This window comes from Rhinoraja longicauda, chromosome 2, assembly GCF_053455715.1.
Source record: "Rhinoraja longicauda isolate Sanriku21f chromosome 2, sRhiLon1.1, whole genome shotgun sequence".
NCBI classification, from domain to species: Eukaryota; Metazoa; Chordata; class Chondrichthyes; order Rajiformes; family Arhynchobatidae; genus Rhinoraja; species Rhinoraja longicauda.
The window spans coordinates 48,417,582-48,443,540 of NC_135954.1; the positions used below are offsets into that span (position 1 = coordinate 48,417,582).

Genomic DNA, 25,959 nt, shown 5'->3' on the forward strand with positions numbered 1-25,959 from the left:
AAGAAATCTTATTCATTTGTAACCCGTGCACAAATAGGTTATATATTTTTAATTAATTACTTGAAATTCTCACCTCAAAGGCCATGATGAAATAGTCCAGAAGAGAATTTTCCTGGTAGATACTGACTGACTCTATATGAACGATTGGAAGAATACCTCCTGATGGTGGAAGTTCTGCCAACAGAGAGACAATGCTGAAGAGGTTGGTGGGGGGATTGTAGAGGGTGAATTCCACTATCACTGCTCTGGTGCTCTGATCAATCCACTTGGCTTCCTTCAATGTCAATAGAGTTGCATAGGCCTCATTCCTAAATTTTGAAGGTATTTGTAAGAAAAATAGAGTGAGCGTTCATGTATTCTGTATTTTTTGCAGAAGTGTATTCATACATAATTTTAATAAGTTCCCTATAAATTTTGCATTGTCTTTCACATGGAAAACAAATCTTTTTCCAGTCTTTTATAATTAAATTTCCCAAACAACACTCATGTCATTGCAGAATTCACTGTTCCTATTTCTGCAACATTCACAAAAGATAAAACATCATTATTTCTTTTCATGTGGCAACTCAATATTGGATCAATATACTTTTGTAATCTTTACATATTAGAGACCAAAAGACAAACTTCATCTTATTTCAGGTTACATTTTCGTAATGAGCTCCTGATTATTCTATCATTTTGATACCCATGATCAGCCTTTTCACCAACTAATCTCCATGCAATCAGGGACATTGATAGTGAGCAGCGACACTCTTTTTCAAACTTCGCTTCATGAAAAACAATAGCAAAAAGTGATTAACTGTGGAATGCAAAAAAGAGTAATAGCATTCAGTTTCATACAGGAAAAATAAACTGCTCTCCTAATAATGTACTGAGAATGTACTGAAGTGTTGAAACTATATTAAATTCCCAATCACTATGTGAAACACCAAGCTTAAAAAGGTGATGCATTCAAATATCAAAAATAATTAACATGTTCATCAAAATGATATCTCTGCAGATCATTCAAAGAAATTCTGATTATTGCCATTGAATGGCATTAATGCTGTTACCAATGATGATTTCATTTTCATCACTAACATTTTATAATTTCGTGAATGGTTTGAGTTGTTTACATTCTACATTAAAAAAAATGTTAAACAGTAATCTGTCTGAATTTGTCATGAATTTGTGGAATTCTCTGCCTCAGAGGGCAGTGGAGGCCAAATCACTGGATGGATTTAAGAGAGAGTTAGATAGAGCTCTAGGGGCTAGTGGAATCAAGAGATATGGGGAGAAGACAGGCACGGGTTATTGATTGTGGACGATCAGCCATGATCATAATGAATGGCGGTGCTGGCTCGAAGGGCTGAATGGCCTCCTCCTGCACCTAGTTTCTATGTCTATGCTATTTGAACCATCTAAGACACGAGCTCTGAAAGGAAATATGTGTACAGATTGAGTGAAGGCTGAAAAGCACTCAATGAGCTTCAAGCCTCTTAATAAAAAATAAAAATTCAATTGGATGGAGATGGAATGGAGAATGGCCCCACAGACTTACTGACAGATCTCATTTAATGGAGATTAAAATGTTATGGATATGGGTAGAGTTAAATATGGAGTGGGAATTAAAAATTGTTAAGCAGGAAAGAGAACTAAATTGTACAGGAGAATCCAAAGTTTATCCAAATAAATGCATATAAAAATAAATCAGGTAAAAAACTAGGATGTATTATAACAGTCTGTGATAAAATGAATAATACAATGGTACAACGGTCCTCGTTCAGGTGTTTTGTTTAGGTTCATCTAACACACAGTCTACACATTTTATCATCTCATATGATTTAATGAGCAATATAGAGGCTATTCAAAATATTTTGTTATCATTTTTTGAAAGATAACTTTTTAACAAGTAAATTTAAGATTATACTATATTAGGCCCATATTATGAGAGGCATCTGCATCTCTTACCATGTTCTACCAAGGCTAATAATGGTTCCCTTTCCTTTGTAGCAATTAAATTGGCCACATTGACTGAACGTATCACTTCTTGCAGGTTTTGTGGAGTTTGAGTGCTGTGGATGGTGATCCAAAGTGGAATGTGGAGATACACAGTCTCGTACAAGCCCCGACAATATTTCTGGAATCTAGAAGCAGAGATCAGGTCAAACACATTTTTAAGAAGTGAATCAAAGCAGCAGAATGGTACTCAGTCATAGAATGTCAGCAGCTTAGTTGCCAGATGTGCTCGATACTAGCCCTCTCATCTCTAAATCACAGGTTCCCAGCCTTACAACCCTCTCTGGATTTGGACACAAAAATCTGGACTTAAACCCCTGTGAAGGAATCTTTCAGCCTCAACTCCTCCCACAAATGGATGTAAAAGGTCCTTTGGCATTATTTTAATGAACAGCAGGAGACCTATCCCCAGAATCTGGTCAGGAAAAATCCACCAGTTAACATTACTAAGACAGTTTATCTGGTCAGTTTCATTTTGATGTCTCTGGGAGCTTGCTGTATGTGAATTGACTACTATTGCCCTGAGAGAGAAGACACTCTTTAAAACCAGCCTCCCACCTTTGCACCAGGAAGGGCTAGCATATGAACAGCAACCCTACTCACTTGTATGAGATTACTGATCCTGTAAAAAATATCAGGGCAGGTAAGAGAGTTGGTTTATATTATTTTAATGTTCTCATCATTTGTTGTTGTATAAAGTATTTAAATTAATATAGTTAAAGAATTAGTTAAGTCTATATTTTTAATTATTTAAATTTATCTGAACTGTTTTTAAGTGCCTTTGATGGTCAGAGACATTTAAAAAAAAGGCTGAATGTCTCTCATAGCAGCAAAATATCAAAGGACAGGAATCTGAGAACAGGTCTTAAGGATGTTACTTGGCACCTAATCTCCACTGCCTAACAGGATGTTTTTGAAGTACAGAGCATCAACTCGCATAGCCATCCAGAAACAAAAATCGGGGAGGAGGACAGTAAGTGAACTGTGCGGGCAACACTCACTAGCTTATGGAGACACAAGGAACTCCAGATGAAGGAACCTTGAGCATAACACAAAGTGCTGGAGTACCTCTCAAGAACATGGAAGGTGATGTTTTGGGTCAATAAGACATTTGACCGAAGACCATAAGACATAGGAGCGGTATTCAATCATAGCTGATCTATTTTTCATTCTCAACCCCATTCTCCTGCCTTCTCTCCGTAAGCTTTTCAGTCTTTGCTAAACAACAACCTATCAATCTCTGCTTTAAAAATACCCAATGTCTTGGCCTCCACAGCTGTCTGTGGCAATGAATTCCACAGGTTCACCACCCCCTGGCAAAATAAATTCCTCCTCATCTCCATTCTAAAGGTCTGTCTTAGATTCTTCCAATACTGGAAACATCCTTTCCACGTCCACTCTATTCAGTGGAGTTATATTTGCAATTTTACAATCCTCTGGAACCATTCCTGACTCTATTGATTCATGAAAGATCATTAATTAAGCCTTTGCAATCTCTACCGTGGATCAAAAACGTCGGAACCCTTCTTCAGAGTGATTGATGTAAGGGGAAGACAGCTGGAAATTATGTGGGGGGGGGGGTTGTGGGGGCAAGATAAAGCCTGGCAAGTGATGGGTGGATATAATTGAAGGGGATTGATTGGCAGGTGGGTGGACAAAGGGAGAGATGAAAAGGAAACATAAAGGTATCAGATAAGATGAGGGAAATACAAAGCCAGAGGGTGGGATATGGGTAATGGGGTGGGTAGGAGGTGGGAGAAAGATGGGCAAGAGAGGGAGAGAAATAGGTACATACGAGGGTGGGATGGATGGTTGGGAGCACGGGAAAGAGAAAGGGGCAATGCAGGGTGCAGAGCACAGAAAATGGAAGAGTGCAGCACAGGAACAGGCCCTTTGGCCCATGAGGTCTGTGTCAACCTTAATGCCAATCTACCCTGCATAGGTGCCTGCTCATAGTCTTTATCCCTCAATTCCTGCCTATTCCACATATGTCTACAATGCCTCCTGTGTGGCGCGTCGATAGAGGCCCGAAATAAAGGCAAGGAGCCAGGTATTTTGGGGACGTTATGTTTTATTATACCTCGGTTATCAGACGGGTCGAGTCTGCCGGAATGGCTTCGCGCCCAAAACCTTGTCCTTATATACATGGTACCGGACCGCCTCCCTGGACTGGTCCATTCCCGTGCCGAGGGGTCGGTAGTAGTATGGCCCGACCCTTGGGAGCCGCCACAGGACCCCCCCTCCATCACTCCCTCTGGCAGTATGTTCCAGACATCTTCCAGTCTCCGCGTAAAACCACTTGCCTCATAAATCTCCTTTGGAGTTTACTCGTCTCACCTTCAAACTATGCCCTAGAGTATTTGAAATTATAGAAGCTCATAAAATGGACCATTGGAAAGAAAATGGTCTTTCCTTAGGCTCGGGCCACTGCGGACCGTCCGGCGCGGCCTGCAACCACAACAGCCTGACTGCGGGAGAAGACGGCAGGAGAAGGGAAAGACATTGTGGCCTTCCATCACAGTGAGGAGAGGACTGGAGGAGACTCACTGTGATGGATGTTTCTTTGATGGATGTTTCTTTTTTTGTGTGTTTTTGGGGTTGTGTAATTTTAATGCCTATTTAATGCTTTTATTGTTGGACTGTGGGTGACTGAATTTCGTCCAATTTGGATGACAAATAAAGCTATCTTGAATCTCTTGAATCTTGAATCTTGAAAAGCAGACATAATACTTCAGGTCAAAGATAGCTAATTCTGTTTCTCTTTCTCCATGCATTATCAAACCTGCTGAGTGTTTACAGAATTTTCCGAGCAAACAAATATCAGATAATCTTAATATGTTTAGTGAATGGATCATAAACTACTTACATTGCAGGTTGAGCCACTTGTGACTTGGATTTTCCTCAGCGATGGTGCACCAATTAAATAGCACTTCCCATAAAGTGCACCGGCCTATTGTATGTAATTGAAACTGCAATCAGCCACATACTTTGAAGTCATAAACACTTCACAAAGTAAACTTTTTAGATTTATGTAGTTATGACAGAGCATTTGTCCAATGACCACAACATATGGAAAATTAGAGCAACATTAACAATAAGAGAAATCACATTAAAATCCAACACTGTATCCCTTGAGGAAGTGTGAACAGCCAGCAGTCATTGCACCTAGAAACAACGTAACAAAGGAAAGTCAAGTTCAAGTCAAGTTTATTTATAAAAGCACATTTAAAAACAACCCACGTTGACCAAAGTGCTGTACATCAGAGCGGGTACTAAAAACACAATAAGAAACAGACATCACAACACACAGGCACAAAGAAACAGTTCAAAGGGATCAGCACAAAACAAAAATCAGCCCCATCAGAAGGCCTCAAAACGCTAAAGAATAGAAGTATGTTTTGAGCCTGGACTTAAAAGAGCCGATGGAAGGGCAGATCTGATGGGGAGGGGGATGCTGTTCCAGTCTAGGAAGCTGCAACCTCAAAAGCGCAGTCAACCCTGAGCATAAACCTAGACCCGCGGGACAGCCAATAGCCCCAAGTCAGCTGACCTGAGGGACCTGGAGGTAGAGTAAGGGGTTAGAAGGTTTTTGATATGGGGGGGCAAACAATAGACAAACAAGAGAATCTTGAAATCAATTCTGAACCGTACTGGCAGCCAGTGGAGAGAGGCTAGAATAGGGGTAATATGGTCCCCCTTTCGGGTACCTGTAAGGAGCCTTGCTGTGGCATTCTGGACCAATTGCAGGCGGGACAGGGATGACTGACTGATCCCAGTATACAGGGAGTTGAAGTAGTCCAAGCGAGAGGATATAAAGGCATGGATGACTTTCTCCAGATCTTTGAATGGGAGGAACGGCTTGATTTTAGATAAGGTGCGAAGCTGGAAGAAACTGGCTTTTACCACTGAATTTACTTGCTTGTCAAACTTAAAGGCGGAATCAAATATCACACCAAGGTTTTTGACGAGGGTGGATAGGTTACCAGTCAGGGGAGCCAAATAGGATGACTTCAGACTTGCTCTCAATCAGCTGTAGGAAGTTCTGTGCCATCCAACATTTTATGTCCTCAAGGCAGTTCATGAGACTGATTAGATTGGTTTCAGGGGGAGATAAAGCTGTGCGTCATCAGCATAACAGTGGAAGGAAACGCCGTGTTTTGAATGATTTGGCCGAGGGGAAGCATGTACATAGAGAAGAGAATCGGGCCTAGGATGGAACCTTGTGGAACCCCGCAGGAGAGGTGAACTGGGGAAGAGTAAAAGTTGCCTATGTTGATGGAGAAGCTCCTATTTTTGAGGTAGGAAGTGAACCAGTTCAAGGCAGCGCCATCTACACCAACCCCGTACTGGAAAGGACAAAGTCATGCAAAATGAACACATGGACTCATGGAAACAATATCCAGGGATATTCAGGAAGGGCATGGGGTTAGGTTGATCGCATTGAATGGCGGTGCTGGCTCGAAGGGCTGAATGGCCTACTCCTGCACCTATTGTCTATTGTCTATTGTCTATTGTCTAAGAGGAGATTCGTGCAACAGTGAAGGATACTAGTTTGGATGAAGTGAATCTGTCTGGGTAGAGCTAATAAATACCATGGGGCAGTAAATGTTAGTGAAAGTTATATAGCCATCCCTAAACAATGATGATGATGTTGGGGGTAGTTATAAGTAAGATATTAGAGATACATGAAATAAGGATACAACTGTAATCGCGGGTAATTAAGCCTACATGTAGATTGGGCCAGTCAAGGTTCGATCAATACTGTGGAGAAGGAGCTTCTGGAATTATATTGGATGGGCTCTCTGCACCAATATGTTGAGCAACCAACTCAAGCACAGGTCATCCTGATCTGGGTGCTGTGTAATGAGAAATTAGCAATACTGTGTGGCCTGTCTCCAGGAGAGGAGCTGACATAACATGATAAGAATTCTTCTCCATAATGGATAAGAGAAGGATCCTGAACCTAAACAAAAGAGATAGTGATGATATGAAATGAGAGTGGACTATGATAGAGTGGGAAACATAAACTGTGGGGTTGATGGTGGATTGACAATGCAAATATATAAGGGGAGCATGGACGAATCACCCAAGTCTCAGCACATTGGTGTGGCGGTAGAGCTGCTGCATCACAATACCAGAGTCCTGGGTTTGATCCTGAGTACGGGTGAAATCTGTGTGGACTTTGTACGTTTGTACGATTTTGACCGAGTGGGTTTCTACCGGATGCTCCGGTTTCCTCAAACATGCCAAAGACGTGCAGGCTTGTAGGTTAACTGACTTCTTTAAATTGCCCCCCAGTGTGTGGGATGTGAAAGAGGGATAATATGGAACTAGTATGTAGGTGATCAATGGTCTGTATGGACTTGGTGGCCCAAAGGGCTTGTTTCCATGCTGTATCTCTCAAATTGTTCATTCCCATCTGCGACAGAAACAAAACAGGAAGAGGGTTCAGTGATAGATAACAAGGGAATTTAGGGATGTAGATCTAGGGAGAAGACATATTAATCAGCCCATAAAAGGGGACATCTGTGATCATTTTTTGCCTTACTGAAGATTATGTTTAAAATATCAATATTTTTGGTTTACAATTTATTTACAGCAGGAGCATAACCAGATAATTTTTTGTAAGGGCCAATGAATAAATATTTAACAAACACCCATAAAATCACAGTGTTCAATATCATTAATAAATTGTCCGTCCAAACAAAGGAATTTGTTGTATTTATGTCTCTTTCTTGAAAAGAAAATAATAAACATCTAACCGTTCAATGAAATAATTTACAGATGCAGTGTAATAATGTATAGAATCTACTCTGGAAAACATTGGTGATAATGGGTTCACATTTACCTGGTTCTTGGCTGCAGCTTTGTTGTACCATGTGTCCCAGTATAGCCCATCTAACAAGGTAGTAAAGCTCCAATTCCACCAATCGTCAGCTGATTTTATGTTTATGAAAGGATTTTTCACATTCCTAAATATTAGAACAATTTCATGTGTGAAATAAAATGTCAAGTAAAAATAATGTTTCAGAGTTATATTTTCCAATCTATTCTTACTATCTTTGATCAGACTTTGCTGGCTTTACCTTGCACTAAACATTTTCCCTTATCATCTATCTGCACAATGTAAATGGCTTAAATTGTAATCATGTATTGTCGTTCTGCTGACTGGTTAGCATGCAACAAAATGTTTCACTGTACCTGTCACACGTGACAATAAACTGAACTGAAATATCTCCTCCATGAAAACAGTCAATTTTCTAAATCAATTAAGGCAGAGTAATCTGTTAGTGGTTATCATCTCAAAGCCGAGAGACCTACTATCATTCAAAAGCTACAAGTGAGGAGTGTGGTGGAATTTTCTCCACTTGTCCAGATGAGTGCAGGTGCAACAACACTCAAGAAGTTCAACACTGTGCATTTCCCATTTTGGCAGATCATTCATTAATTTAAATATCCATGTTTGGAGTATGGAATATTTACAAGATGCTACATAGAATCTTGCCTTGACTCTATGGGCAGCATTTCCCTTAGCTTGCAAATGTGCACCCCACAGGAGAGCTAGGACAGCACGTGGATGGGAATATCATCAGCTTTTGGTTCCGTTCTAAGATACACAATGGCCTGTCTTGGATAAATCCCTTTGCTCATTCACTTAGATGACACTAGGTCTCTGTAACAAGGTCCTCAGACAATTCTCCTTAGACAATTCTCCTCAGACAATGTGGTCTAATTTAACTAGCAACACAAGCACAACTCACACAGGGAAGTGCTTGGTAAAATTTTTGAATGAGCAAAAATGACCAGAATTAGTTAACACATTTCACTCTGTGCTAGGTACATTTTCAATGATGCATTACTGAAATAAACTGCACTGTAAGACTAACCGGGGGATTATGCTTATGTATTGTGATAGTCTTGCTGATCTAAATACAAACACAGGATATCATTGTGCCTTGATACAAGTGATAATAAAGAAACCATTGAACAATTGTATCATTGATTCAAATGTTTTAAACAAAGTTCAATTAAAATGTTATCAGCATGCATGAGACCTACTGAAACATGTAAAAAAAATTGTTTTAATTAACCTAATTATTTTTTCGTCATCATTTTTGTGTGGACCTTGCCAATATCCAAAGTGCTTCCTATTTTTCCCTCTTGACATCTTGCATTCTAATTTCAATTCAGTCATTCTCCATAAGAGAAATGATGAGATAATATATAAATGCCAATCCTTACTTATCACATCATCCCTGTTTACTTCAGATTTATGGCTCTTCTATGTTTTTATTCATTTGACACAGAAGAATATACTAGTTTGAAGAAATGAAAATGGACCAATCATGATTAGGATACTGTAGCACGTCGATAAAACATCGCAGTAGCTTTGATACTGGACTCATTCCATAGAAAGTCATGCAGCTAAATTTAATACATGTATTAATTTATGAATGAGCATTGGAAAGGATTAGATTGCCATAAAAACAGCAGGTCTGAATATATCCTTTCAAAAGGTCATCAGCCCTGAATGCCAACTCTGTTTCTTTCTTCACTGACGGAGTTCAGTTTAGAGATACAGTATGTAAACAATTTTACTGAACCCAATTAACCCACAAACCTGTACGTTTTTGGAGTGTGGGAGAAAACTGGAGAACACGGAGAAAACCCAAGCAGTCACAGGGAGAATGTATAAACTCCGTACAGACAACACCCGTAGTCAGGATCGAACCCGGGTCTCTAGCACTGCATGGCAGCAACTCTGCCACAACACCACTGTGCCACCCTGTATCTGCCTACTGAGTTTCTGATGTTCTTGCCATTTCTGTTCCATTCAGATTTTAGCACATGTTGTATCTTTATTTTAGTTTAGACAGAAATCCTACTTTCTTTTGGCTTCACTTGCTCTAAAGCACTTGAATGACAGCTGCAAAAGCAAACTGATACAGCATACCTTGTAAACTCCATGCGGATGGCTTGATTGAGGCGATATTCATCTTTGGAAAATTTACCAAATGTTATCAACAGCAGTAGTATCAGCATAACAATGTAAAGCACAAATTCTCTGCAACAGGGAAAATAATGACACGTTAAGAAAGAGTAACGCTGTGAACATACAAGGAAAGCAGAATGATTAGTGAGAAGGAAAAGGAAGAATTCATTATGCACAGCTAAGCAATTAAAAGTTTCATAAATAGGACAATATTTTTTTTAAAAGCAAATGATTAAATACTGTAATGTCTGCTGAATGAGGTTTTCTTTTCTCATACGGTCTTTGGCTTCTTTCAGCTGTGCTGGAGTTGGAGGTCGAGCTAATCGTAAATATCGAGCCCTTTGACGTGCGGCCACAATCTGATCAGCGGAAATATAGAAACAAACATTTATTCAATCGTAAATGGAAATTTCAAGCTGACTTCTTATATTATATTTGCTTTTCCAGTAACAATATCATTTTTCTATTTGCAATTAAGCAAAATGACACACCTGATTAAAAATGAGTAAATTGCACATAAAAGTCATTTTGCACATGACAGATATTTTCCAGGTGACCAAACGGTGACCATCGAGAAATTATCCGGGTCAAACGGTGACCATCGGGAAATTATCCAGGGCTGTTCATGATGCAATGCCCAATGTCTCTGACATCAAACACACATTCAGTGATGATATCCAATGCCCAGCATCCATTTCCACATTTACCGATTGAAATTGAGTGCTACAGATGCAATTTGTACCCCACTTTTATAATTCACGGCAAAACCAGGGGATACTCCCACAATAGATTAACAAGTAAAGTTTTTTATGCAGAGGGTGATGAGTGCCTGGAATGCACTGCCATGGTGGTGATGTAGGCAGATATATTAGTGGCTTTTAAGCAGCTTTTGGGTAGGCAAATGGATATGCAGGGAGTGGAGGGATATGGATTATGTGCAGGCAGATACGAGTTAGTCTTTACATCATGTCTGGCATAGACATTGTGGGCCAAAGGGCCTGTTCCTCTCTTGTACTGTCCTTTGTTCCATGTAAAAGTGAATTAAAGGGCTAGCAATGTTCCATCAATGTGTTTCTCTCTGCAGGTTACCCTTGGTTATTCTGCTCAGCACTTCTCTTATGGTATTGTAGGATGTCCCAAAATAAGCCCATCTTCCTTATGTTTTTCCTCACTTCTGTGGGAGTCTTTCGTGCAGCTGCTTCCTGGCTGCCTTGGAGAGGGTTCTTTTAATTTCTGACTGCCTTGCTATGCTTCATAGCTGCAAAGCAGCTACTGCATTTTCTATAACCAGCTGCTGAGGGTGACCTCTCAGGTAAATTTTCAACACGTGAGTAAGAAGGAAAAACACCCAAATGCCTTTTTAAAAACTGGGGTTTGCCTATCTTATTGCATGTCACCTCAGTGTGCACTAGTACTGCACACAGAGGCTGTATAATGCACCTAAATGGGTGAACTCCAATTTTGAGGCAAGCCCAGAGGAAGACTGAATATGAAAAACATCTGGACTCAAATTTGTTTCACTATTCCTGAATGTGGCCGTCAAGGATCCCTAACTATTTCTAACGATTTCTGAATGGAGATTGACAGATACTTGATCAGTAAGGGTGTAAGGAATTATGGGGAGAAGGCAGGAGAATGGGGTTGAGAGGGGAAAGAAAGATCAGCCATGATTGAAAGGGGGGATAGACTTTTTCTAATACGATTCCAAAACCTGAGGCAATGCAATTTGTAATGATGTAAACTTGGAGCATATTGATGCACTCAAGATGACAATGTGGTGCATATGATGTGCTGTTTGTTTTTTTCTTCAAAACTTAAATATTGAAGTCTCAACAACACCTAACTCTTCTATTTATCTCACCAACCATCTTAGGAAATTGTTTAATTATTATAGAAATTCTTTTGCAGTGGCACAGGAAAATATGAATCTCCCGAGACACAATCTTAAACAGAAATCAAAAATAAAGGATGCAAAACGACTCCAAGAAGAAAGCAGTCAGCTGGACTAACTCTTAAAGTCTGGAGAGGTTTGTTTAAGTCTTGTTATCTTTTAGCTTCTCTCATCATACCAACAATCACGCAAAGTTCTCAATGAATCAGTAAACTGCGGCACCATGGGAGATTAGCAAATTACTGTATTTTCTGTTCTCCTCACATGTGATTGTTTCATGGGAATAGCATCCCTCCAAATGCTTTTTATATGGGAATCATGGAAGTCAATGCTGCTGGCTACTCACCACAATACCAAAGCTTATTCCAATCTTTACCCAAAAATCATTTATCGCCCGTTCCAGCAAAAGCCATCACTGAATGATCAGGAGATACATTTCCAAAATCTTAATGCTATGAAACAGACTAGTATTCATTAAAAAAGACACAAAGCCCTGGAATAACTCAGTGGGTCAGGCAGCATCCCCTGAGAACATGGATAGATGATGTTTTGGATAGATGATGTTTTGGTTCAAATATGGATAGATGATGTTTTGCTTCTTCAGACAGGGTTTGAAGAAGAATCCTCACCTGAAATGTCACCAATCCATGTTCTCCAGTGATGCTGCCTGACATGCTGAGTTACTCCAGGGCTGTGTGCCTTTTTTTTGTAAACCTAAGTTCCTTGTTTTTACAGATTAATATTAATTGTAACAAAGGCAACATATAACGAAATTATGTAAAATATTTTGTGAGTAAAGAGATTTATTTTACCCTGTCAAGATCCATTGGGGCAGAGTATGGATTATAATGGGTATCAATGGGATAGCTCTCAGAATTCCATTGCTTGCAGACATCTGATGAAGCATTTGAATCAATAAAGTTGAAGCAAAAGTCACTGCAATCCTTGTTTTTCAGTGCAACTACAGCTGCTGTACAAAAAATCTGGAAGGGAATTTGAAGGGTGAATTTGAACAGTGTGGGAATTGGACCAAAACCGGTGAATTTCAACGTAAAACTGATTCTAAGATGTGTTTTGGCTTGCCGGATATATGAATGAATAATAAGCACTTTATTGCATTCCTGCCACTAGATGTAGCTAATTACTCATGTACAAATTTCAACTTGGAAATAAATGCTTTCTTTCTGTTAGTATTTTTTCCTGTATATAGATTAAAAATAATGGATAAGGGATAAATCTTTTGTGAGTTATCTTCACGACTGAGAAGACCAAGCCTGCACAGTCTTCTTTGATTTCAAGGTGTACATCGATTCACTTTGTCACGTAATTGACACTGTTTCATTTAAATTAGTGGACAATTCAAGGAATGTGAATCAATATAACTGTTGTTCCACTATTTTACAAAGGCTGCAAGGAAAAGCTTGGGAACTGCAGAATCACAGGCCAAATATCAGTGGTGGGTAATTGGAAGGGATTTTGAAGGATAGGATCTACATGCATTTGGAAAAGCAAGGACCGATTAGGGATAGTGAGCATGGCTTTGCGTGTGGGAAATGGTGCCTCACCAAACTGAAGAGATGAGTATTTTGAAGAGAGTATTTTGAAGAAGAGTAATGAGGGTAGTGCAGTAGATAATGTCTATACAGACTTTAGCGAGGCCTTTGAAAAGTACTGCATGATGGGCTGCTCTGGAAGATGAGATCGCATGGGATTCAGAGCACGATAGCCAATTGAATACAAAATTGCCTTCAATGTAGGAAGCAGTGGGTGGTAGAGGACTATTTTTCAGACTAGAGGCCTGTAACAAGTTGTGTGCCACAGGGATTGGTGCTGCGTCCACTGTTATTATTTCATAGTAACCATTTGGATATGAATCTAGGGTGCATGGTTGATAAGCTTCTGGATGATACTATAATTCGTGTTCTCATGGACAGTGAAGTAGATTATCCAAGATTACAATGGGTTCATGACCAACTGCTCCAATGGACCGAGGAATTGCAGACGGAGTTTAAGTCAGATAAGTGTGATGGTATATAGTTGCATGAAAGTTGCGACACAGGTCGAAAAGGTGATGAAGAAAGCATTGGCACGCTTTCCTTCATCAGTCAGGGTATTGAATAAGGAGTTGGGATGTTGCGTTACAGCTGTAGAAGTCGTTGATATGGCCACACTTGACCATCCTGCTTTCAGGAGTATGTCATTAATCTGGAAAGGGTGCAAAACAGATTTACAAAAATGTTGCCAGTTATGGATGGTCTGAGTTATCAGGAGTGGCTCGGTAGGCTTTTTGTCTTTTCTCCCTGGAGCATATACGACTGAGAGATGACTTGAATGAGGTTTATAAAATTATGAGGGGCATAGATAAGATGAATAGCCACACTCTTTATCCCAGGGTAGAGGAATCTAAAAATAGTGGGCATAGACTTTGTGTGAGAGGAGAAAGATTTAAGAGACCTGACCTGCTCCTTTTTCGTGCAGTGGGTTGTGTATTTATAATAAGTTGCCAGATGAAATGCGAGAGGTGGGTACAGTTATGGCAATAAAAAAGAAACTTGGGCAGGGATGTGGACAGGAAAAGTTTGAAGGGATATTGGCCAGGCACAGGCAAGTGGGACGAGCTGGGTTAGGCAACCTGGTGGGCTGGGATGAGTTGAGCTGAAGGATTTGTTTTCATGCTACATAGTTCCTTGACTCTGTGACTGGTAAATACAGACAAGCTATGAACTAGTTCAATATTTGAAGGGGCTTAATAACCAAATGGCATGTAACCATTTAGTAACCAAATGTATGTGAAAGATATTGAGTGAGTCATAATTAAAAGCAGTGCACTCTCTTCATGTTATAGTGAAATAGATGATTACAGCTAAACTGGAGCCTTTACCTTGGTGACCATTGTTATGCTACCTAATGCTGGGGAACTGATATTAAAAGGATGCAATCATGGCTGATAAAAGAAACCACATAAATGGACTGGCGGCTTACAAGTCTCCATTGAAGACCCTAAGTGAAGCAGATCCCAACTATCTTTAATCGGACTTTACCTTGCACTAAATGTTATACCCTTTATCCTGCATTTGTACACTGTGGGCAGCTTAATTGTAATCATGTATAGTCTTATCACTGACTGGATAGCATGCAACAAAAAGCTTTTCACTCTACCTCGGTACACGTGACCATAATGAACTAAACTAAACAAATGCATTTTAAATCCTGATAACTTACTGCAATGGGCTGGATGACAAAGATGCAGTACAGGAGAGAGAAAAACAACGAATGTAACCACAATATACACTTGGTTGGTCCAAACCTGTAATCAGTAAGAGAGATTGCGTGAATATTTTGTGCTTACAATTTAGAAAAATCAAAATTCTGATTAAAATAAACACGTGGCAATGCAGCAACTGATCCTCCTTACCGCAATCCCAACAGACTTGTTATCAACATAAACACCAAGGTCATCAAAAGGCAGATGACCCATGCCAGATAACTGCACCAAGATGGCAGGAAGTGGCTGGCTCTATTCACCACAGGTTGTTCAAACAAGCTGCTGTGTTCTAGAGAAATTAACAAACAAAAAAGATTTTAAAGAAACATTTCCTTAATTTAGTTTCCCGATTATTAATTTAGGCTCATCATTGAATTTCACAGCGACACATATGTCCCCGTGCCTTGGCAAGGAGTTCCCACCCTCTACTGATGACTCTTTCTCACACCTCCAACACTCCTCTTCCTCTTGGACACCCGCCTTTTATCCTCTCTTGACTTTTTCATTTCTAATTGCCTTGACTTCTTCATTCCCCTCACTCACTCCAAACTCGCCCTCCTCCCCTCTCTGAATGTTCGAAATGAAGGATCAGGACCCAAAATATTGACCGTCCATGTCCCTCCACAGCTGCTAGACACCAGTTTCCCCCAGCAGCTCTTCCTTGTTTTGCTGTGGTATTTCACATGAGTTGTGAAGTCTTATTGATGAGTTCCTCTTCTCCTCTAATCATTTGTGCTAATGTTGGAATTTTCCAATGGGCAGCCAAAAACAAAACAGAGATTGCACGCTGCTCGCAATTAACTAAGAAGAAGAATTCAGGATTGGCTGGGAGAAATGCAATTTGTCTGCAACTCTCTTAAAGGGCCTGTCCCACTTTAGGCGATTTTAAGGCGACTGCCAGCGACTGTCAAAGTCGTAGCTGATCACCGAACTTTTCTTTAACCCGACGACAATGACTACGACAATGCCGACTCAAGTTGAGATTACAGCGTCTTGGGAAACATCGCGAAATTCCCATGCTGTCAATGCTTCTCCGACGTCCTGATTTTCGCTGAAATCACTGACAAGTTGGTAAGTACTTGAGAGTTTTGAACTATAACACCTTGTATGGGTTACTTAAAAAACAAGCTTCACCGTAACAAGGAATAAACTGGATTTACTTCCAGTATTAAAAAAAAATTAAAAAGTGGTTAAATGGATTTTTGTGAAAAGTGTGTGGGCATTCTTTGAAAATGTACGGGAGATGCATATCTGGTTTCTGGGTTGCATATCTGGGTTGGGAGCCCACTTTAAATGTAATGGCTGATGGCCATAAACATCGCGAAAATTCCCACGCTTACCTGACCGTCAAACTGTCGCCTCCAATCTACCTGACAAATGTCCTGACGGTAAATAAATTGGTTAAACACAAGCATTTTATGGTATTTTTAAATGACTTTACTTATTTTAATAATATGTGCTTCTAAATGTATCTTAAGAGAACCTAGCAAACCAGGGGACAGCAGGCGACAGCGCCCGCAATAAGCAACGATACCTGCCGACAAGCCAGCTGTCGCCGAGAAATTTCACTCCGGATGATTTCTCAGCGACACGCTGAGATCCACTACGATTCTTGGAAGACTCCTCACGATCATGCCCGCGACACCCGGCGAACTGTCGACAACAGCCTAGTCGCCGGCAATCGCCTTAAAATCGCCTAAAGTGGGACAGGCCCTTTAAGCTAATACTCTACATGACAGGAATGTATCTGGAGCAGAGGATAATGCAACAGTTTCAAAATAAAACTCGACACATGGAATGCATGTTTGAATAAAGATCAATGCTAATTTAACAAGTGAAAATGAATTACTGCAGTGTGATTATTACAGTCATTTCTAAGCAGTACTATTTTATTGCAATATTATTAGTCTGTGTCTACTTCCTTATGAAATGCTAAATGTTCAATGAAAACCCGTAACTTATTTTCACCTGATGAATAATCTGATCGTAGGTCACTGGAGCTATGTTTGGAGATCTTTGGCGTTGGCTTGACATTTTCCCTTGAACTGCAATCCTCAAATCCACTGGAGCTGCCTTCAGATGAGCAAGGTCCTCCCTTCTTGTTGTTTGCATCACTGTAGTGTTCCGAGTGAATGCTGGAAGCTTGAGAGTCCACCATACCACGCTAATGAAAGGCAAACACCAGGCTACAGTGAATTAATTGAATTATTCTTGTCTTTATTTTCAGATCCCATTTAGCCTCTCCCTTGCCTATGTTTGTAACCTCCATCCTTGTGTATTTTTGATTTTTATTACCTTAACATTTATTTTTATTAATCTATCTGACAGTCATTTCTTCAGCCACCCAGGTCCTAAACTCAGGGTATCCATTCTAAACCTACTCTAACTCTTCCTGACTTAACTTTTGCTTACATTATACTGGCACAATTATCACACATATGTGTGAAGATGCTTCTTATGGAGTCTTGTGGAGGGATGAACTACCGAGGATCCCTCAACAAATACACAAGGATCTGAAATATATATAGTGCAATCTACAATGTACTTAATTAATATATTCCTTAAATGATTGCAATTATTTCTCAGTGTTTTAATTTTTACAAAGTCATTAAAATTATTTTGTTTTTGAATTAATTTTTAATAGGTTTTTACCTGAGGGATATGTAAATGTTTGAATATTAAGCAAATCTAGGGACATGGCAACACCTCATAAAAATAGCGTGAAAGTGAAAGATCGTACTGAATAGCTGAGCAGTCAGCTGAGGCGAATAACCAACACCCGCTTCTATTTCTTATCTTCTTGTGCATTTATGCGGTGTGCCAGATTTGGCAACGAGGACAAGAGTTCTGACGTTAAATGTGAATATAGTAGGTGTGAGGATTGAGGGCATGGCCAGCTTGCTGTGATCAGACATTCTGGCCCACTTGCTTCTTCTGTGGCTTAGTAACAGATTTTGTTTGCAAATGCTTCTGTGAAACAATTTGAGACATTTGACAAAATGAAATTCACTATAATAATACAAATTCAATTATCTTATCTGACTGGGTTCATCTTAATGCAACTTAATTCTCACCTCATATTTTTTCCTCCATGCTTCCTGTGCCCACTGTTGCAGATTCTGCCAGGACAGAAAGGATTCAAATGTGCTGTCTGAGAATAGCAGAGCATCGCGATGAGCTGAAGGTGCATCACAGCAACAGAAGATTATTAAACTGTCCAAAAGCATTTGTTTGATGACATAGTGTTAATCTTTTAATTCATGCATTGTACAGTGTTTCATATCATTCATTTTCAATTCCTTGTTCCCAGGATCTGAGGGCCTGAGTAAAAGAGAGAGGTTGGGCTTGTCCAAAACATGTGGAAGGAACTGCAAATGCTGGTTTAAACCAAAGGTAGAAACAAAAAGCTGGAGTAACTCAGCGGGACAGGCAGCATCTCTGGAGAGAAGGAATGGGTGATGTTTCGGGTCGAGACCCTTCTTCAGTTCACCCATTCCTTCTCTCCAGAGATGCTGCCTGTCCCGCTGAGTTACTCCAGCTATTTGTGTCTATGGACAGGTTCTCCTCTTTCTTTCTTGCGTATGGCGTGCACAACCTAAAGTTGTAGGTCAAGGGTAGACATCCAGGCCAGGGCAGCATCAGTTGCTGGGTGGATAGCCTTGATGCCACCAGGGAAAAGCCTCAGTGAGCAGACATTCACGATGTGTGGGATGGTCTGGTCTGGATATCCGCATTCGCAAGCATATCCAGACCAGACCATCCCACACATCGTGAATGACTGCTTACTGAGGCCTTTCCCTGGTGGCATCAAGGCCATCCTCCCAGACAGGTATGTGGATAGGAAAGGTTTAGAGAGATATGGACCAAAGATGGACAAGTGGGGCTAGTGTAGATGGGACGCTTGCATTGACATGGGTAAGCTGGGCCGAAGGGCCTGATTCCATGCTGTATGACCCAATGACTCTCTGACTCTATAACACATCCCACCTCCCAGGTTTAATATGGATCATATGGATTAGATGCTGGAGTGCAAACATAGGAAACGGTGAAGTGAGTGGTTCAGGTATCCTTTTACTTTCTTCCAACTCTGGACAATGCCAAAAGATTGCATCAAGTTCAGGACAAAATAGGAATCTGGGGATAAATTGCTGTCTGCTGCTTCCCATCTTTATAAAAACAAGTACTTTGAAAGACGTTGGAATAACATGTTTGCATTGTTTGTTTGTTTGTTTTATATGGTGTTTACAGAATACAATGTTTACAGGGTCACGGTTATACTTAGCTTCCTATCCTCAGGATCATTTCAGGCTGCCTCTTCAGATCTCTGCCACATCACATCACATCACATAGCTTGCTACTCACAGCTGCATTATGGAAGTTGCCCAATCACTCTAGACTTAGAAAGAATATCGACCTCATCTGCTTTTTTTCCAGCTCATAGGATCAAGCTGAGTGGGTGCAAAGATTTGCAAAATGGAAGAATACATAGACTGGACTGTGTTGTCCTCCCTGACACGATCTTCCAGGGCTACAGCCCTTCCTCAGGCTCCTTACTTTAATCCCCACAGTTTGTGTGTTAGAATCAACCAGCGCTGTGCCATTTGGTTTGGCAACAGATTGGAGAAATTAGGTGATCAGGCCAAGAAAGGGTAGACGGTCGCAACCTTTTTCCCAGGGTGAAGATATCAAAGATCAAAGGGCATAGCTTTAAAGTGAGGGGGCAAAGTTTAAAAGAGGCCGTTTAGTTTAGTTTAATTCATTATTGTCACGTGTACCAAAGTACAGTGAAAAACTTTTGTTTGTGTGCTATCCATTCAAAGCAAAGACTGTACATGACTATACATGGTGGGTGCCTTGAATGTACTGCCAGTGTGATGGTATAGGCAGATATGAAAGTGTCATTTAAGAGGATTTTAGATAGACACTTGGATATGCAGGGAATGGAGAGATGTGGACCACATGCAGGCAGACACCTGACATCATGTTCAGCACGGACTTTGTGGGCCACGAGGACTGTTACTGTGCTGTACTGTGTTCAATTTGTTATGAAAGGCGAGTTTACATCAGCATACATCTGCTGTACACAGTCTGGAAAAGCCCTGCTGTTTATTCAAAAGGAGCAAAATATGAACATTTTCAAAGATTTTGTGACATCTCGGGTTGATTTGAGGCTATTAAATTATGACTCCAACAAAAAAGATCTTCTCATATATTTTGTTTTCACTTTAGAAAATGTATTTCTATATTGACTATTATATTGAATATGATTCGATTTTACCTTCAATAGAATAAATATTGGATTCTCTTGTAGTCCCGTATTGCTCTTCAACAGAAGTTTCCCTCAGCAGTTTCACCTAAATATAAAGAAACCACATGGAAACCATGCACATATCTCAAGTTTCTATCCATTTGGAATGTTCATCAGCTCATTTCAGAAATACAAGTTACATTCAGCATAGTTTCTGCAACCTTTAATGCTAGTTTTAACTCCAACACTCAATACTCTTACCCATGAACGCAAGCATGCAAACACTCTGGTCGCCACTTATTCTATCGGTTTAATTTATTTCTGGATAGGATAGATTTAGAGGGATATAGGCTAAACGCGGGCAGGTGGAACTAGCGTAGATGGGGCTAGCGTAGATGGGGCATGTTGGTCAGTGTGGACAAGTTGGGCCTAAGGGCCTGTTTCCACGCTGTATGACTATGCTTTGAAAAATGATTAAATGCATAATTTTTTTGTGTCAATTTAAAATTAGGTAGTAGACTTAATATTAGAGTTGCTTATTTTTTGTGACAAACCCAACGCCGGATCTATTAATAAAACTGCACCAGGTTACTACATCAATGAATACATGGGCAAATCCTCCACTTCCTTCAGTCCACTGACCATCTGCCTTACAGCTTCGGCTCTTCCACCATAGCTCTGAATACAGACCTGTGCTGTGCCCCCAGTACTTCAGCACAGCAGAGAGGAGTACAGGAGCTGTCTCAGCACAAGCAGCTGGCTGCAGTCACAGAATGGCTTTGATAGTCTGTGAGGCTCCATCCTCCCATACTCACCAACAAACAATACTGTACATTGAGAGAGGCTCCCGGTAAATTTGAGGGCATGGTGAAACGTAGTGGTCAAGTTAATGAAGTCAACGAGTTCTGCACGGGTGCAAGAGGCAGTGCCGATGCAGTTATTGATATAACATATATAACATATAACAACTACAGCATGGAAACAGGCCTGTCCGGCCCTACCAGTCCACGCCGACCATTCTCCCTGACCTAGTCTCATCTACCTGCACTCAGACCATAACCCTCCAATCCCCTCGTATCCATATACCTATCCAATTTACTCTTAAATAATAAAATCGAGCCAGCCTCCACCACTTCCACCGGAAGCCCATTCCATACAGCCACAACCCTCTGAGTAAAGAAGTTCCCCCTCATGTTACCCCTAAACCTTTGTCCCTCAATTCTGAAGCTATGTCCCCTTGTTGGAATCTTCCCCACTCTCAAAGGGAAAAGCCTACCCACGTCAACTCTGTCCGTCCCTCTCAAAATTTTAAAAACCTCTATCAAGTCCCCCCTCAACCTTCTACGCTCCAAAGAATAAAGACCCAACCTGTTCAACCTCTCTCTGTAGCCTAAGTGCTGAAACCCAGGCAACATTCTAGTAAATCTCCTCTGTACCCTCTCCATTTTGTCGACATCCTTCCTATAATTTGGCGACCAGAACTGCACACCATACTCCAGATTCGGCCTCACCAATGCCCTGTACAATTTCAACATTACATCCCAACTTCTATACTCGATGCTCTGATTTATAAAGGCAAGCATACCAAACGCCTTCTTCACCACCCTATCCACATGAGATTCCACCTTCAGGGAACAATGCACAGTTATTCCCAGATCCCTCTGTTCCACTGCATTCCTCAATTCCCTACCATTTACCCTGTACGTCCTATTTTGATTTGTCCTACCAAAATGCAGCACCTCACACTTATCAGCATTAAACTCCATCTGCCATCTTTCAGCCCACCCTTCCAAAAGGCCCAAGTCTCTCTGCAGACTTTGAAAATCTACCTCACTATCAACTACTCCACCTATCTTAGTATCATCTGCATATTTACTAATCCAATTTGCCACACCATCATCCAGATCATTAATGTAAATGACAAACAACAGTGGACCCAACACAGATCCTTGGGGCACTCCACTAGACACTGGCCTCCAACCTGACATACAATTGTCAACCGTTACCCTCTGGTATCTCCCATTCAGCCATTGTTGAATCCATCTTGCAACCTCACTATTAATACCCAACGATTTAACCTTCTTAATCAACCTTCCATGTGGAACCTTGTCAAATGCCTTACTGAAGTCCATATAGACAACATCCACAGCCTTGCCCTTATCAATTTCCCTGGTAACCTCTTCAAAAAAATTATAGCAGAGAAAGAGTTGGGGGATGGTGCCAGTGTATGCCTGGAACAGGGACTGTAGCCAACAAAATTGCAGGCATAGCTGGGGGCCATGCGAGTGCCCAAGGCAACACCTTTAACTCGGAGAAACATAATGCTGTACAGCACCAATTTTCATCAACATTCAACATGAGCTCCATCACAAAATAATTTTGTAAAAATCTTAATTTTTTTTGAAATTAGAATACTAAAAGACAGTCAGAAACAGTTATGCTGACACCAGTAACTATAAAAATGGAGATATAAAAAACAGCAGATGCTGGTTTACAAAAAAAGATACAAAGTGCTGGAATAACTCAGCAGGTCAGGCAGCACCTCTGGAACACAATGGAGCAGTGAAATGGGGACACAAGGAAATGCAGATGCTGGTTTGACATAAGAAATTGCAGATGCTTTTTCTCTAGAGAAGCTGCCTGACCCACTGAGTTACTCCAGCACTTTGTGTCTTTAAAAAGTGCTCAATACCTCCCGAAGGGAAGGATTTTTTTCATCTGTTTTTTAACGTTTCTATTCTATTTGTGCAAATTTCCCGGCTGAAAGGGGGAGCCTGTAGAGGTTCACACTGTCTTGTCTAGCTCTATGCGGAATCTGCTGATGCTGAGCAGGGAAGTGGCAGCAGGGCAAGTGTTGGTTTAGGCCGTCATCTGCACTGGACATCAGAACTTCCAGAGTTAAAGGAGAGTAGATCCTGCCATTACCACTGGTGTGAATCAGAAGATTAGGCCTACATACAACTGTAGCAGGGGGAAAAAAATTCTAAAACCCTTTCCTTTGATCTATCACAAGGACGATGTTGGTGTAATTTCCAGTGTAGTTTGCCTCAAAATCGAAATGGCTAAACCATCATGTCCTTAATCAGTGAAAGATATAAATTAAGAACCATGTATAATCTCACCTTGCTAAATCTGAATAGCAATGATAGCAATAACACAATTGGCAGAACTGCCACAGTTGAAATCAAGCCAGTAACCAAGGAGGCAGTTGAGACATCAATGAGACCCAGTTCAGCGGTGTACTAGAAATAAAAAGAAATATTAATAATGCAAGAATGATCTGTAAGACAATAAAAGGATTTAGGAAAAGGAATGAGCCTGAAAATATCAGGTAAGGGCAAATAATCTGGCTGATCTATTATCTTATATTAAAAATAATTGCATTATGTTTTTGGATTTGTTTTTAAATACGAAAAAGATGTGAAGATAAAATAGTCGAGTCATGGAGAAAAGACAAAGGTAAAATGGTTGAGGCATTGGTCATAATTATTCAATCTTCATTTTTTCAAGAGTGACACTGGATAGTGTTGATGTTGTACTAATACTGTTCAAGGAGAAGATAGAATGAAAACAGCAGCAGGAGGTGGCCATTCGGCCCTTTGTTTGTCCCACCATACATCACGTTCATGGCTGATCTTTTATCTCACCACTATTTTCCCAGAGTAAACCCATATCCTGTTGGTTCACCCAAAAGAAAATCAAAAAAGCAAGTCTATCCAATATCTCCTCATGTAGTAAACCTAGCATGCCAGGAAACAGTTAGTGACTCTCTGCTGTTCTGTATATATAATTTCTTTCAGGTAAGGAGCACAAAATTATACACAGTATTCCAAGTGCGGACTCACCAAGGTCCTATATAATTGCAGTATGACTTCCTTACACCTTTATTCAATCCCTCTCATAACAAAGGCCAACACACCAATTGCCTTCCTAATCATTGAGTCATAGAGTCATGCAGTTTGGAAACAAACCCCTCAATTCCTCCTCGCCGACCAATTCCTCCTTTCATCCTAACCTCATCTAAGCTAGTTCCAATTGCCCGCATTTGGCCCTTGACTCTCTGTACCTTTCTTATCTATGTAAATGTCCAAATGTCTTTTGAATGTTGTTATTGTACCTGCCTCAACTATGTCCTTTGGTAGCTCATTCCATATACCCAAAAACTGTTCCTCAGGTTCAGATTAAATCTTCCCTCTTTCATTTTAAACCTCTGCCTCTCCCCTGTGAAAAAGATGGTGCACTCACGTAATACGGAAACTTTTCAACCGTACAATCACATCCAGAAATATCAGGACCAAGAACTGTGTTATGCCATTGTTTACATTTAGTGTTAGAAAACAGAACACAGATTATAGTAGTGTACAACATGGAAGCAAGCCCTTCACCCCAGCATGTATGCATCAACCATGATGCTAATCTAACTAATTCCGTCTGCTTGCACTAGATCCATATCCTTCTATTTCCAGCACGTAAACTTTGTGCAGCAGCAATACGACTTCCCAACTTTTATACTCAATGCCTCCGACTGATGAAGCCAGCTGAAGATGAATTCCTGTCTTACGAAGTATCTACTTTTTTGGCTTTATCCGTCATCAGACTAGAAAAGATCAGCATTTAACATTGGATCAAAATCTTCAGAGTCTACTGTTTAGAAATTTGTAAATTGACCAAAAGTACGGTTAGATTACAATTTTCACAACCGACATGGATTAGCTAATAGTACTGCACAACACTTTTCAAAGCAAGATGAATATTGAAGTTATGATTTTTTTTTTACCTCCTCGCTCTTGATGCTGGTCAGCACAGCATTTAGACACATATAACCCAACAAAAGGCAAAGGCAGATACTGAGACGCTGAGTGTGTGTAAAAGAGCTGTAGGATGGGCGACTATATACTGATCCCCAAATGTGGTAGTCTTCCAGATACTCAGTTAATTTGCTATATAGAAGCTGCAGAAAACAAAAATATTTAATCCAATGAAAACATGAAATGTTTCAATAAAACCTGTTTGACCGGAAAGAAACCAATCAGGGTTTGCAACACATAGGAAACAATACTTATCCTAGACCTTTTACTTTCAAATGTCTCAGTATTTTTTAGGGCTATGCCTGTATCTAGTTTATTCTTATCAATAATTCATTTACTATATAACGCATATGAAAGCAAATTGGTGCACAGTACAAAAATGCATCATTTTAAACAGTTACAAAACAAGAAAATTGTCTTGACATTGTAAATGATTTTGCCAAAGGGACAGCAATAGTGTATTGAATCATGGAATTGTCATAGCACAGAGTAAGGTATTTGGCCAATTGAGTCTATGACTGTTCCCTTTATAAGGACCTATTCAGTCCCTTCTCCTGTCTCCTCGTAGTCACATAAATAATTATCCCTCTAGTGCCTATCTGATTCCCATTTGAAAGCTTGATTGATTAAATTTTGACCTCTCCAGCAAGCCATAAGTTCTAGATCATCATCAACCTCCATGAAAAAGGGTTACCCTCATGTCTCCTCTGTATTTGTTGGTCCGCATATCAACTTGTACCCCATGCTCCTTGAAAC

General features: G+C 40.3%; 1 protein-coding gene across 1 annotated transcript in view; it reads right to left on the reverse strand.

The window, feature by feature from the left end:
- Positions 1 to 25,959, reverse strand: part of pkd1l1 (polycystin 1 like 1, transient receptor potential channel interacting) — a 98,413-nt gene that overhangs the window by 21,227 nt on the left and 51,227 nt on the right. Inside the window, exons 29-42 of the mRNA XM_078422438.1 lie at positions 25,173 to 25,346; positions 23,503 to 23,637; positions 20,426 to 20,501; positions 18,222 to 18,325; positions 17,116 to 17,311; positions 15,298 to 15,436; positions 15,105 to 15,189; positions 12,695 to 12,865; positions 10,232 to 10,350; positions 9,953 to 10,063; positions 7,847 to 7,970; positions 4,865 to 4,948; positions 1,951 to 2,126; positions 74 to 308 (exon numbers count right to left, since the gene is read on the reverse strand). Coding sequence (XP_078278564.1) covers positions 74 to 308; positions 1,951 to 2,126; positions 4,865 to 4,948; positions 7,847 to 7,970; positions 9,953 to 10,063; positions 10,232 to 10,350; positions 12,695 to 12,865; positions 15,105 to 15,189; positions 15,298 to 15,436; positions 17,116 to 17,311; positions 18,222 to 18,325; positions 20,426 to 20,501; positions 23,503 to 23,637; positions 25,173 to 25,346 — 1,929 coding nt within the window. The remainder of the gene's footprint in view (positions 1 to 73; positions 309 to 1,950; positions 2,127 to 4,864; positions 4,949 to 7,846; positions 7,971 to 9,952; positions 10,064 to 10,231; positions 10,351 to 12,694; positions 12,866 to 15,104; positions 15,190 to 15,297; positions 15,437 to 17,115; positions 17,312 to 18,221; positions 18,326 to 20,425; positions 20,502 to 23,502; positions 23,638 to 25,172; positions 25,347 to 25,959) is intronic.